Source organism: Mya arenaria, chromosome 1 (assembly GCF_026914265.1).
Source record: "Mya arenaria isolate MELC-2E11 chromosome 1, ASM2691426v1".
Taxonomy (NCBI): domain Eukaryota; kingdom Metazoa; phylum Mollusca; class Bivalvia; order Myida; family Myidae; genus Mya; species Mya arenaria.
In genome coordinates, this window is record NC_069122.1 from 59,010,514 (window position 1) to 59,025,712 (window position 15,199).

At 33.5% G+C, this 15,199-nt stretch overlaps 1 protein-coding gene across 1 annotated transcript; it reads right to left on the reverse strand.

Moving 5' to 3' along the window:
* Positions 1 to 710: 710 nt before the first annotated feature.
* On the reverse strand, positions 711 to 14,711 carry LOC128240869 (uncharacterized). The gene is made up of 9 exons (XM_052957839.1): positions 14,605 to 14,711; positions 12,401 to 12,625; positions 11,768 to 11,971; positions 6,206 to 6,430; positions 5,586 to 5,789; positions 4,882 to 5,106; positions 4,262 to 4,465; positions 3,587 to 3,802; positions 711 to 2,282 (listed from the first exon to the last, which is right to left on the reverse strand). The coding sequence occupies exons 1-9, from the start codon at positions 14,672 to 14,674 to the stop codon at positions 2,056 to 2,058; spliced, it is 1,800 nt and encodes a 599-aa protein (XP_052813799.1). The 5' UTR covers positions 14,675 to 14,711; the 3' UTR covers positions 711 to 2,055.
* Between the last annotated feature and the right edge of the window lie 488 nt (positions 14,712 to 15,199).

The following is a 15,199-nucleotide window of genomic DNA, read 5'->3' on the forward strand; positions in this document are numbered from 1 at the left end:
ACGACCTCAAAAAGGTGTATTAACCCTATAATATAGCCTACGGCCCGCACCGTTAAATGCCGACTTTTTATTGAATGATAATTTTCCTTGGTTATACATGTGTAAACACGATTTCGAGAATGTATATATAAACAATAAAGTTAATTTTTACATATATGTGCTTTTATGGGGTACACTAAAGTTTTCAACTGGAAAGATAAAAAAAAAGCGTATGAATATTAATGCATGTTAAATTCATGTGTCTTTAATGTTTAAAAAAACGAAATAATATCATTGCGTACCGATAAAACAATATCAGCATTAATATATGTTGTTTTCAATTGTTCAAAAAGTGACCACAAAGTAAAACAAATCACCAATATACGGCAAATATACTTGCATTTATCTGTACAAGGACGATATGAGGATGGTCATTGAATTTGTTGTTGTCTTGTAGCTTGTGTCTCTTCTGCTGTGTTTGTCCTTGTAATATCAATGGCTATATGAAGGCTGTTGGCTTGAAGTGTTATGTCTCTCATGATGTGTCCGTCCTTGATCAATTTGCATTGAAACAGGTTCTTGGTTTTATTTAAGTCAACATTGTTGTATTTCTATATTACGTTATGTTATTTTTAAATATAATTCACATATACTGATAACACAATTTGAAGCATGAATTCAAATCATCACGAGAATGTGTACATGTCATTTGGCGGTTGAAGTTATGAACATTTTGCAAGGAAGCCGACGAGGTATTTTCACTGGAGTACAGGATGCTTGACATTTCCTTATGTTGATTTGGATTTTATTAGGCCATAGTTGTTTATAGATGCAATGTTCTTGTGTACGGATGTTTGCATAATCTGATTCGCGGGAACATTGTTGTCATTCAATTTCAGGACGAGGTAGTTTCTGGCGCTGTGATCAGGAAGGTGTTTGTTTGGATTAAGCTCAGCCTTCTACGTCGTTCGTTTCATCGTGGAGCTGAGTTTGTTGATGTGTTGATATGCAGACAAAATCTGAGTATATTTGTTTATTCAATCGCAATATCATGTAGTCAGTTTAAATTAAGACCGCGCACATGAACGGTTAGTGTACACTTTAGTTTAACACCTTAACAGTTAATATTTACATGACTTATTAATTTTCATTTTAAGGTACATTAAATGAGCATTATAGGAGATGGTCGTGTTGGGAAAACAACTTTCTGAATTGTTAATCAACTAGCATGTTGTTAAAATAGCATAAATCGAAAAGGCCAGTACAGTGCTGGGAGAATACCTTTGTAAGCAGAACAGCAATGTAGGATGTAATATTCGCCTTCAACAATATACTTTGTACACAATCTTGATTAAACAAGGAACACATTCTAGAATGCAACCTTTATTTTAAACCGATGCAATATGTCAGATATTGCGTTATCCACGTATCAACCAATGAGGTTGTATTCTTTTTTTTTTCTTTTTGTAATGTAAGGCAGTTAAATGACTTGAAATAATTTCTTATTTTGTAGTAGGACCCGATCGCTACGCTCATCCGCCTTTCATTCAGAATGTACTTCATGTCATCTAACAATTACATATTAACCACATACTTGAGTGATATGACTAACAAACATGTGGAACACACATCCTCCATGCCGGGGGCTATTGTATATACAAGGGGCTAATTTTTGACTTATGCCTATTCCCATTATCATAGACGTTGATATAGTCAGAAATATATTTCAGTCCTATGTCAATTTTGATTTTAAATGAGGTTTTGAGTTTGTCTTTAAAATGAGGTTTTGAGTTTTCCTTTTAAATCCGATCAAGTGTTTATTTTGGTTTTATACACACGTTATGTTTATTTATTTTAATCTTGTTAAACTAAACAACCAGTGTTTTTGCGCGTATCTTAGTTTTGCTTCTAGTTCTACGTTTACAGCTGTATGTAAATGGGCACAAAACATGAAGGTTATCATGGATATACGCGAATAACATGCAAAATGTAGACAAGATCATGTTTAAAGAAACTAGGATTAAATCCTTATAGAAACATACGTTTGAGAATTCCACATATTCGTTAGTCATAAAGCTAAAATATACAATTTAAACTGGGATATGGGGATCCCAGCACCTCGACTTCACACAAATGAAAGTATTCGGAGATGTCTGTCAGCTGAAGTTGTACATAGCGGGCGATAACGGCTGGATATATTACAAATGTATGCGTTTCATTAAACCCTCCATTTAAATAGCCAGACTGCACCATGTTACTAAGGGTGGTCCCCGTTGTCAATGTAACGTTTTTAGCTCGCTCGGCTGCAAAATAAAACATATCATCACATGAATTAACAATGCCTTAAATTAAAGACAAACTTTCTGAAAACCACATTTATCATTAGCCACCACAAGCATTGATTTACATGTAATTATTCTTATCTGTTAGATAGGTAAAGTAAAATACAGGATTTATTTCTCTCTGATAGTTTAATCATCTCTTCATGAGTGACTAATGTGCACCTCTTCTGTGTCTAGCAAACATAATTGGGCATAAAGGATTTAATTCCCCTTGTCACTTGTCATTTTCCACAAGGCCGTTGCTTCATTCAAACAACTGCTTAGCTCGGCAATGAATCAGTAAAGATACATTTGTATTCGTGTAAATTATACATCTACAAATTCATACTTAGTACAGACCTGCTATGCCGCTCAAGCGAAATGTTGATATGAATTTGAGCTTAATTGTGAAATTTAGTTCAAAAATATTTTATCACACTCAAGTTTTCCTGGTAAAAACGAATTCCATATGACATAACCATTTATAATACATACGATAAATGAATCAGTTTGGGATCTAAATTTCTCTACTCTAAAATCGTATCAGTCTGAAGAGCTATAATGTGTTGATTTTTTATAGGTCGCAAGCCAATTGCTAACAAAACTCCACAGACAACAAGTGGATATATAACATATATACAAAATAGGAATAATTATCAAGGTTTGTTACGTACCGCCTTTGGACGGTCAGTAAATTGTTAATTTGATAGAGGTATGATGCAGGTTGTGTCCAAAGACTCACTCTCATCCAAACCATCCAGAGCAAAGTAAAAACGTAAATACTTAATATTATCCAAATAATTCCGATACAGAAATTCCAATCGTCCATGCATTATTTAGATATTTTACATAGGCTTGGTAAAATGTACTTTAAAGGGAAGAGACTGCCAAATAACAATTCTAGAACCGAAAACTGATTACTCTTATGAATATCATAGAACTCAAAACGGTTCAAGATAACCAAATATTTGCACAAAATTTAGGTGTATTAAAATTAATTGTTTTTGTAACCGAAAAAAACATATTCGGTTACATTCAACCATTACTCATTATTATTAATGATGCAAAATGGCTGAGCGCTGGATTTGTCGGAATGCAAATTGTAGTGGGTGAGATATCCTTGTAAAGATGCTTGCAGTTTGTGATGCATGGGATATACACCGTCGATGGCTTCGATATGGTATGGCGCCACTGAGGGTGCATACTTATCAAAACCCCCATCTTCTTACGATGTTACTTATTCTGAATAATCATTGCCTATACATTATATTCATGACTATACTTACAACAACAATCAAGACGGTTATGCATGGTGACACTGACGATTTTATGATTCTGTCCTAGGTCCACTCGCCACCAAGGTTTGTTTTTATCCTTCGTATGGAAACACTTCTTCTTGCTATTTTTAAATATGTAGTCACCGATAATGCCGTCGACGCCGTTTGATGCGTGCCACTTGGTGCTACTCATTGTGCATCTCTTTCCGAGAGCAACATTGGAAACTGTGAAAGAAATTTAAACTAGTGCAACGAGAACAATACAATTCATTCAAAACAATGTCTGTAATAGCATAATTCCAATTTACAATGGTATTTCTAATACTTTTCCAAGTAGAAATTAATTCCATTCACGATCAAGAGAAATCAACTATTCCCTTTGTATTTTCATTTGGGCTTGCTATTAGTTAATAAATTCAAGACATTGTGGTCCATTTGTGATTCATTGCTACGTGTGTGTGTCGGTGTCGAAGAAAATTTTAAGTCTTAGGTCAACATAACATTTATCGTATGTCATATATAAAGGCTCGCTTTGGGAAATGAATAAACATGATAAGCTAAACAAATATGACATATTATATCAATGCGTGAGTTCTCATAAATATGTATTTCTTCTTTTACGGGAGATTACTTATCGGTGATTACATTCATAAACCATAGCATAATTCCCTAGTATGTCATCACCTGCAGGGTCCGCCATTACTTCTACCTCACACAGGTGGAAGGCCTCCGTTATCCCCATCAGCTGCATTTGTACGTAACGTCCTTTTACTGGTGGGTCAACGAAGAACATATAAATGGCGTTGAAATTGCCATCTTGGTATCCCACCTGATCCATCGCGCCCAAACTTTCACCGATTGTAAGTGAAATGTTCCTTGCGCGGTCATCTACAAATATAAATTATAATGGGTAAAGGAAGTCTTAGGCATCATGTAAGTTATGCATGTGCAGAGCGCAGAGCGTTTTCATTAAAGAACACATGTAAGTTGGTCATTTCAATCAAAATAATGGTTGGGCGCGCGTATAACGGCTCAATAGCTATTTAATACCTTCTGCGTAACTATACCATTCTTAAAAGGCGCTAACATCAATGTTACCTGATAATGAACCTTTGTTTTCATTTGACTCTATATGTATCTCAGTAGGAAAATGTTCTGCCTTTAAACAGGATGATTAAGTCCTAACCCTACTTGGGTTATGATCTCACTTTGTATTTTTAATCGTTAATATAAGGATATTGCTTTAAATGATAAGATAGTAATAAGTATGTCATTTAAGGACTTAAACACTGGTTTGCACTTACCACAACAGTCCAGTCGGTTATGTACAACGACACCAGAGATGTAGTAGTCTTGCTGCAGGTCAACCCTCCACCAAGGTTGGTACTCTACGTCCGTGTGAAAACACGAATCTTGATTTATATCGTTGTTCCCGAGATTACCATCAACCCCCACTGGGGCGAACCATTTGTCAGCTGTGTAGTTGCTACTCTGAGAAGCAGGTTTACCGAGGGCGACATTGCTTGTACCTGTAAATATATCTCACAAATTATGCGTGCTCTCTATAATCGAAAAAAAAACATGCACGGGGTACTTACTGTGCTAAAGTTCAATCATCGTTGTAGTTTTTAATTGCCTTTATCCTCAGTATGGTATATTTTATTATTATTATCATTATTATTATTTTATTATTATTATTATTATTATTAATATTATAATTGTTAATATTATTATTATTATTGATATAATAATAATTTTAATTATAAACAAGAATGTGTTAGTAAAAGTCACGTTTTGTAGAAAACGGGTTTTTTGGTGTGTGTGTGTGTTTTTTTTTTTGTTTTTTTTTTTTGGGGGGGGGGGGGTTACAGCCTTTGACGATATCAATGCGAAATGGTTCAATCAAGCAATCAAGGAGTGAGTTCTCATAAAAAAATTGTTTTGTTTTATAGGAGATTACTTATGATGAAAACAAGTAATAAAATACATCATAAATCAATAGAATCACCTGCAAAGTACGCCATAACTTCTACGTCACACAGGTGGAAGGCCTCCGTGATTCCCATCAACTGTATATGTACGTAGCGTCCTTTCACTGATGGGTCAACGAAGAACGTGTGAGTGGCGTTGAAATTGCCATCTAGGTGTCCCACTTGACCCATCGCGCCTGTACTTTGACCGATTGTAAGTGAAATGTTCCTTGCGCGTTCATCTACAAATATACATTATAATGGATAAAGACAGTCTTAGGCATTATGTAGAGAATGCATGTGCAGAGTGTATGAGCGTCTTCATTAAAGTCCACGTGTACGTTGGTCATTTCCATCAATGTAGTGGTTGGGCGCGCGTAAAACGGCTTAATAGCTATCACTTTCTGTGTAACCATACCATCCTTAATTGGCGCTAACAACAATATTTACTGATAATATGTTTTTGTTTTTAAATGACTCTATATGTATCTCAGTAGGGATATGTTCTGCCTTTAAAAGAGGGTTGTTTAACCCATAACGCTACTTGGGTTTTGATTTTTACTTTGTATCCTTTATCTTTAATATAAGGATACTGCTTTAAATGGTCAGATAGTAATAAGTATGTAATTTAAGGACTTAAACACTGATAAACACTAACCACAGCAGTCCAGTCGGTTATATAAAATGACACCAGCGATGTAGTAGTCTTGCTGCAGGTCAACCCTCCACCAAGGCTGGTACTCAATCTTTGTGTGAAAACACGAATCTTGATTTATATCGTTGTTCCCGAGATTACCATCAACCCCCACTGGGGCGAACCATTTGTCAGCTGTGTAGTTGCTACTCTGAGAAGCAGGTTTACCGAGGGCGACATTGCTTGTACCTGTAAATATATCTCACAAACATTGCGTGATATCTATCATCGCCAAAAAAACACGGAGTACTTTGACGAGCTTAAGTTTGATTATAGAGTTGTAGATTTACTTGCATTTACCATAATTATGGTATTAATTATCATTTTTATCATTATTATTATTACAATTATTATTTATATTATTATTATTATTATTATTATTATTATTATTATTATTATTATTATTATTATTATTAGCATTCAAGGTTATTTGGTGTTTCATTTGACAGCAAATATGATGTGTACAGTATTTATACCATTGACTTGTATACAATTTCCTTGTTACACAGATAAACAGGAATGTGTTAGTAAGAGTCACGTTTTGTTGGAATGGTAATTCTTATTGTGTTTTTTTAAAACCTTTGATGAAATTATAACGAAATCTTTATGAATAATAATAATAAGATTCGATAATGCTAGGTGTGTTGATTTACGGCTAGTACTAAAATAATTTGATAAATGTACGACACCACACATCTCCGTATATATTAAGTGAACAAACTTATAGGGTCTACGAACATGTTGAGTGTATGGCAATTTATGCTATTCATTACTATTTGAATATACGAGATTAAACCATTTCCGTACTCTATGAATAAACGGACGTGTCAATTACCGTATATCATGGATGTACGAAAATATTTATGTTTCCATTCATGCTGAATGTACGGAAAAGTAGCATTTTCGTACACTATGGATGTACGGAAATGAATTCTTTTCCACTACACCCACGTTATAAAACGTTTTGAATATCTTAATCAAGTAAAATAGTTGGTGTTTCATTTGACATCATATATGATATGAAAAACTTTAATACCACTGACTTGTATACATTTTCCGTCTTACGCAGAACAGAACAGAACAGAACATAATATTTATTAGACTTAAGCATAACAAGATTATCGTACATACATATATATGGCATGCAACAATTTTAACACATATCATATCATACGATAAATTAATTTGATTTTATTGTTTCTGGGATATAAATGGTGAGAAAGAATTTTTAATATATCATTTATTTTTAATTAAATATTACATACAATCGGACATTATTTAAGAATGATCGAACAGTAATCACGTATTGGTTATGTATATAACCACATATGACTGCGTATTATGGCTAATAAAAGTGTATGTGAATACATCACAAGGACAAAGAAAATGGTGCACACATGTACCAAAATAACCAAAAAAACATAGGGAAAATACAACCAAGACAATATGAGTTTATACCCAATCAAAATAAAAGATAGAAAACATCCATGACACATACATTATTTCAACGAGTCACGTAGTTTGAACGCCTTATCACAATACGTTGCTTATTTTCTAATGAGTATTTTATTACTACTCATCAATAAAATATATTTCATCAAACTAATATGAGTATAAAAGTATTTCGCAATATACTGGCATCTAAGGTATGCATACACAGGGCATTTAAGAACAAAATGGAATTCGTTTTCAATATCATTTAAAATACACAATGTACATTTTCTTTCATGTCTAGGAATTTTATTATGTTAACCTATTTCTATATTTAATTTATGCGAAGACAAACGAAATTTAGCCATGACGTTTCTATATTTTGTATTTTCTACCAGACTGAGGTACGCTGATTGTTGCAAAAACTAGTTTTAATTTCACGGAATACATCTAGAGAAGAGGATAAATCTAACCCAGATCTCAAATTACTAATATAAATATCTCGAAGTCTACTCCGAAGAACAGGCGCAAACCATCAATTTTCACAGAACCAGGATAAAGCCAAACTTCATTGAGACCAGATTATTGAAGAATGTCACGAACTCTTGACACCCAGCTCTTGATGGACACGTTGTTATCTACATTATAAATTTAATCGAGTAATATAGCATTCAAAATACAGTTTTCTTGCTTTACTAAGTGGAGCTTTAAAAAGTATTTCACGATTCTAATATGGCGTTCAATTTACAATGGGAATCTACCAAACTCTCCATACAAGGCCAAAGTGTTAGTGGAGTGTTTAACATTTAAAACCAATTTACAAAAATTCTTATGCACTCTCTCTGAGAATTCCGCATTAATATAACCCCACACGTCGGAACAGTAGTTTAAAACAGATAACATATATGACGAAGAGATTAAACATGATATTAATAGGAACTTTAATATTACAAACCAGCCCCATAAGTGGGTGCAGTGATCGCAACCCCTTTCCTACAAGGGTTTTTGCAGCTTGAATAAATGAACCACCACTGGTAAAAACAACACCTAGATAATGAAAAGAACCAACAATTTCTACTTCCAGATTATTATAAAACCATTTATCCGTATTGCCCAACCTACCACCTTTCCTATACACCATGACCTTAGTTTTATTAATGTTAACCGTGAGGTTCCATTTACGACAATATGACTATAAACTATTTAAAGAGTACCGCAAACCATCCTTTGTCATTGAAACAATAACAGCATCGTCTGCAAATAACAGTAGATATATTGAAATTTGGTCAATAGTAATGCCGTCATAAATATTTTCTTGCAAATGCATTTCAATATCGTTCAAGAAAAGTGAGAAAAATATCGGAGAGATTATCTCCCCTTAAAATAAGCCAACGTTACTGGTGAAAAAATCTGATAATGTTCCCAAGTGTTTTACACAAAGTTTCACCTCGCTATACATAGATCGAACAAGGGACAAAATTTTACCGTCGATTCTCAATTTTATAAACTAACTTGTACCATAGCCTGCTTCTATCATTGCAATCGTAAGCTTTTTGTAATCAATAAAACAACATAACAGCTTCTTTTTTCTTGCAAACTGTTTTTGAATCAACGAATGCAAAATATAGACAGGATCAACAGTACTAGACTTATTTTGAAAACCAAACTGGGTATCTGTTAAAATATTATTAGCTTCAGCCAACAATTTCAGCCTTTCATTTAGTACGATAGTTACAGCTAGTAACAGTTATCCCCCTGTAATTGTTAGGGTCTGATTGGTTTCCCTTTTTGTAGATTGAAAAAACAAAACCAGTTGCCCAAGATCGAGGGAACGATTTCGTGTTCAATATATGATTAAAAAAGGAGTTCAATGGTCTAATAATGTGTGGAGCTGATACCTTTAAATACTCATATAAAACGTTGTCAATAGAGGGTGCCTTATTCGAACCTAACTTCTTGATAGCTTTCAAAATTTCATATTCTGAAATAGGCACATCTAATGACTCGAAAGTAGAGTTATGGTCTAAACCTGAAATACATTCCCCAATAAGACCAGAATATTCTTCCTACTCTCCGTAATCCCCACCTGACATAAGATTACTGAAGAGATTTGAATTTCCTCATTAGAAATAGTATCACCATTATTTGATTTTTCCCATTTTCAAATATTTTCCAAAACTCCCCTGGAGACTTCCTTCTTAAATCGTTCATTTTACGCCTCCTTGTAAAGTTGAATGAATTTTTTGACTTCCGACACTGATATTTATAATCTTTTTTTGCCACATATAGAGAATCTCTATCATTATCCGAAAAGGTAAGATTAAATTGGCATACAGAGTTTTTATACATGTCATATTTGCGTTTACATTCAACCAATCATGTTTTACTTTTCCGTCCTGGAAATAAAAGTATGGCGTTTAAGATATTTTTTGAAAATACTTATTTCCTTTATCACAAATAAATTTAGTAAAAATCGAAGTCAATCTATCTACACCCCCATCCCCGCTAAATTCATAATTTAAATCAAATATCAAATTGTCTATATTATTTGAAATATCTCTCACAAAAGCGTCTTTATACTTTATATCAAACTTATAATATTTTTTTTAGTATTGCTGCTACTCGGGATCCCTGTGTACAATATTCACCTTAAATGAAACGCAAATGGTGCATGATTCGAAAATGTATTAAAAACACCCACTGAGAAATTGTCAAGCAGGTTGAAATTATTATGATGTGTCAATAAATAATCAACAACACTAGCCCCGGAATGGTTCATGAAGGTAAAATTACCACGGTCTCCAGACCATCGACCGTTAACTATTCGCAGATTGGTTGCCTTAAAAAGGTCAAGTAAAACATCCCCGAAACGATTAGAAGTCATATCTCGCGAGGTGCGAGGCGTGGGATTATCTAAGGTAATAACGTCATTGACATCAATACTACGATCAAATTGAATGAAATCGCCTTTACTACCAGTACGGCTTTAACATCACCTGACAAAATATTTTCCCACGCTGAATAAACAATATAATATCTTGTTCTAGCTGTGTAAAATACATCAACACTTTACATATTGTGTACCGGCGATGACTCCGGGGCAATATATGTAAAGCAAATATATACATCATTATCAATATGGAACAAAATATTCTCTAGATTAACCCAAACAATGCAGTATTTGAATTTTGTACATGTTTTACTCCATTTCTAAAATTATCTTTAATATGTACAATAAGGCCTCCACCTGAGCTTTTCGATGTTGGTATTTACGGTAAGAATGAATAGGGTTTTAATATCCTTTTATGTCAATAATTGAGTTCTTATATGTCCACGACTCACTCAGGCATATTATGTCATACTCACAAATGAGATCAACAAAATCTTTCGACGACTTTTTCTGAGGAGTAAGTCCTTCTACGTTCCAGGAAAGGCACTTTAAAACTTTCTCACACAATTCCTTACAGGGTCCGCGGTAGAGGAGGTTGTTGATAAACAGTTTATAGTAACTAGGTCGTTGTTCACTGACCCTTTTGAATAGGGCGTTGCCTGTACGCTCTGTGTTATTCAAGGGTTCAGCGATCCCCAGCCCGGGTATAGGCTCGCGGCCATGTTCATATTTTGTGGGTACATGTAACCCGGGCTGCAATACTGTGCCTGGGGTCTGCATTAGTTGATATTGGCTATTTGTAATACCACTGTTACTACTTTGACCTTTTTCATTGCTTTTGATTTTTTTCGTTTCCTTATCATTAAAAGTGATTTATAAGTCCATAGAGTTACATTTTAGCTAATTTAAATTATTTTATCTTTCATAGTTATATTTCCAACCGCCATTTTACACTCATGCGCATTATATACACAGACAAACATGAATATGTTATCAAAATTCACGTTTTGTAGAAAATGGTGTTTTTTTTCAGGAGGATGGGGTAGCAGCCTTTGCAACTATCAAGCAAAAATTATAAATTATGATAATTTAAACAAATAATACAATCAAGGCGTGAATTATCATGATTATTGAAATCTCTTACAGAAAATTACTTTTCTGTGATTACAGGTAATAAATAATAGCAAAATATAATAGCATATTACCTGTAGGGAAAGCCAATACTTCTACCTCACACAGGTGGAAGGCCTCCGTTATTCCCATCAGCTGCATTTGTACGTAACGTCCTATTACTGGTGGGTCAATGGAGAACGTATGAGTGGCGTAGAAATTGCCATCTAGGTAACTCACCTGGTCCATCGCGCCAAAAAGTTCACCGATTGTCAGCGAAATGTTCCTTGCGCGTTTATCTACAAATATAAATTATAATGGGTAAAGAAAGTCTGAGAAGGCATCATGAAGGGTATGCATGTGCAGAGTGTATGAGCGTCTTCATTTAAGTCCACATGTTAGTTGGGCATCACAATCAAAGCAATGGTTGGGCGCGTGTAGCACGACTAAACATATATTACCTACCTATTTGTGTAAACATACCATCCTTAATATTACAGAATATTACTTACAACAATATTTACTGATAATGTGTCAATGTTTTCATGTGACTCTGTATGTATCTCAGTAGGAATATGTTTTGCCTTAAACGGAATGATTTAATTATAACACTATTGGGTTATGATTTCACTTTCAATTTTTTTATCGTTGATATAGGGATACTGCTTTAATGATCAAATAGTAAAAAAGTATGTTATTTAAGAACTTTAACACTGGTTTACACTAACCACAGCAGTCCAGACGGTTATGTATCACGACTGCAGTGATGTTGTAGATTTGCTGCAGGTCAACCCTCCACCACGGCTGGTACTCTACCTCCGTGTGAAAACAAGAATCTTGATGGATTTCGTTGTTCCCGACATTACCATCAACCCCCACTGGAGCGAACCATTTAACAGAATTGTAGTTGCTACTCTGAGAAGCAGGTTTACCAAGGGCGACATTCATTACACCTGTAAGTAAATCTCACAAATATTGTGGCTTTCTATTTTCGCAATTAAAAATATCACGGAGTACGTAACGTGCTGAAGTTGGATTATAGAGTTGTAGTTTTTAAATGCCTTTATCATTATTATAATTGTTATTATATTATAAGTGTTATTAATATAATAATGATAATAATAATAATAATAATAATAATAATAATAATAATAATAATAATAATAATAATAATAGTAATAATAATAATAATAATAATTATTATTATTATTATTATTATTATTATTATTATTATTATTATTATTATTATTAATATTATTATTAAAATTAATATTATATCCATTAATTCATTATCATTATCATTATCGTTTTTATTGTTATTAAAGAAATATAGCGGGATTGATGTCATTTTCGCAGTATGAACGCATATGCATTCATATCCCCGCAATTCATTACCCGCAATTAAAACCCGCAATATGCTACTTATATTTACACCAATAGTTCATTATTTCATTCAATTAATGTTAAAACAATTCTTCATGTCATTTCAAAACCCTTTTAGTAATCTTACACCTTCTGTAAAGGGAACAACCCGACTGTAACCGGAAACATTTAATCATTGACGTTACTTTAATGTGGGAAAAGATCAACCACTTGAAATCTCTTTAAAAGATAAAATGGAAAGACTTATGACAGCACTACATTGAACATATCGTTAATTAACACTTTCTTAAATGGAGATTTATATTTTACGAGACTTGCTGAGACAATACAAACAATACCAAGATGATCAATTTTCATGTATATTATTATGCGATGAATTGCGATCCGAACATATCCGAAGATGTTTCGTTCATCGGATGATAACCGTAATTGCTATTCATCATTTGGAGCTCCTCTACCATTTTTATCGAAAATAACCTCGGGTGAATACCGGTACATCATTTGAAGTAGTTATTGTTTTGAATTATAGCATTGATTAAATGTTGTGTTTAAGAGTTGTTTTATTTGATATCTAAGTTTAAATTGTTTGCCAGTGAAGTGTATTATTGTAAACATAATTAAGATTTCCAAGAGTTAAGACATACAGTTTAACTGCTAAATTTAATTACTATGCGATCGTCTTGCAGCCGACTTAAACGTATCACTTTTTGAGTATGTAAACTGTCCAAATACATCCGAGGTTGTTTTCGATTAAATTCGCTGAGGAGCTGCGAATGATGAACAGCCTTTCGGCAGTTGCGATTGTCATCTGATGAATCTAGTAGTTGTTGTAGTAGTAGTAGATTTTGCTTAGTTCTAAACAACATCATCCACAGTCCTGTAGGAGCAATTTGGCTTTATTTGAGATAGCTTGGTAGTTTCCGAAATAAAAGATCCATTTTAACAATATACAACACTAGCTAAGTCCGCTATAATACCATTAGGAACTCTTCGGCTATTTTATCGAAAACAACCTTGGATGTGTTTTTGAATGATATCACTTATTTAATTTAGAAGTTCGGCTTTTTTTATTTGTTGATGTAAGTTTAAATCGGTTGATAGTGAAGTTTATTATTGCAAACATAAGTTGTTTTCGATTAAGATAACTGAGGTGTTCCGAATGATATAATACAATACGCTGAACTAAATTCTCTAGTTTATGATTCAAATCATATACAAACTATTTTCGAAACCAATTATTTTTGGTAAACACTCTATAGTTGAAAATGAATTGAATATAGAAATGGAAATCGCTAAAACAAAGCTATTTTTCTATTAAATAAGACAGTGCCGATTTCTAATGTTAGTTGCATTCATAGTAGAGGGTACGTTCTCCTTCAGTACACAAGCACCAGAGGAGGAAAGTAATTCTTTATAGTAAACATGCCAAAGATTTAAGATAAATGTCACAAATAAATACCCCCTGATAATTTGCATTGTATTTAAGTTTAATTATTATTTACGAATTGAAATAAAAAATATCAACGGAACAAACGAGTTGAAAATTTACCTTTTTTAACAGTGAAACCAGGGAAGCAATCAACAACTATCGCCAAGCTGAGAAATATCAACGTGAACATTGTCGTCTTTGATATACTCCTCACATAGTCTGCGGTTCGGTGAATGTTTATAACAGCATTTATATAGTGTAGCTTTGATTTTTTGCAGACATCGATCAATTGCTTTTCATATTATGAATACGCATTTGTCAAAACGTGTGTTTGTTAACGTTGCGTATAACCTTGACGACTTAACTAATACTTGATAGCGATGCTAACATGTATGAACACGTATATAAGTGAAAACGTGTAGGATAATAGTAACAATGATGTTTTAAACAAAATTTATCATGGCAAGAAATACTTGATGATTTACAACGCTAGGATAAAAATGCTACAAAATAGCTTAGGTATTTGTATTTCTGAGTTTCTACTATTTAACATCATTCTGTACAAGACTTGGGCATTTGTAGTTTTGAGTTTTCTTCTATTATGATACATAATTCAGTACACAAATAGTTTTCAATCTAGCTCTAGCAATGACCAGCCTCGGATCTATGAAGATTGCTATGAGAATAGGAGACTATTTAAAAGCACGTTTAAGAC

What these genes read in the sequence shown, in the direction of transcription:
- LOC128240869 (XM_052957839.1), bottom strand. Translation starts at nt 14,674, where the DNA reads ATGTTCACGTTGATATTTCTCAGCTTGGCGATAGTTGTTGATTGCTTC. An exon ending in AGTAATGGCGGACCCTGCAG is followed by an intron (nt 3,803 to 4,261) that starts GTGATGACATAC and finishes TTTCTTTCACAG; the next exon opens with TTTCCAATGTTGCTCTCGGA. An exon ending in TAACCGTCTTGATTGTTGTT is followed by an intron (nt 2,283 to 3,586) that starts GTAAGTATAGTC and finishes TTTATTTTGCAG; the next exon opens with CCGAGCGAGCTAAAAACGTT.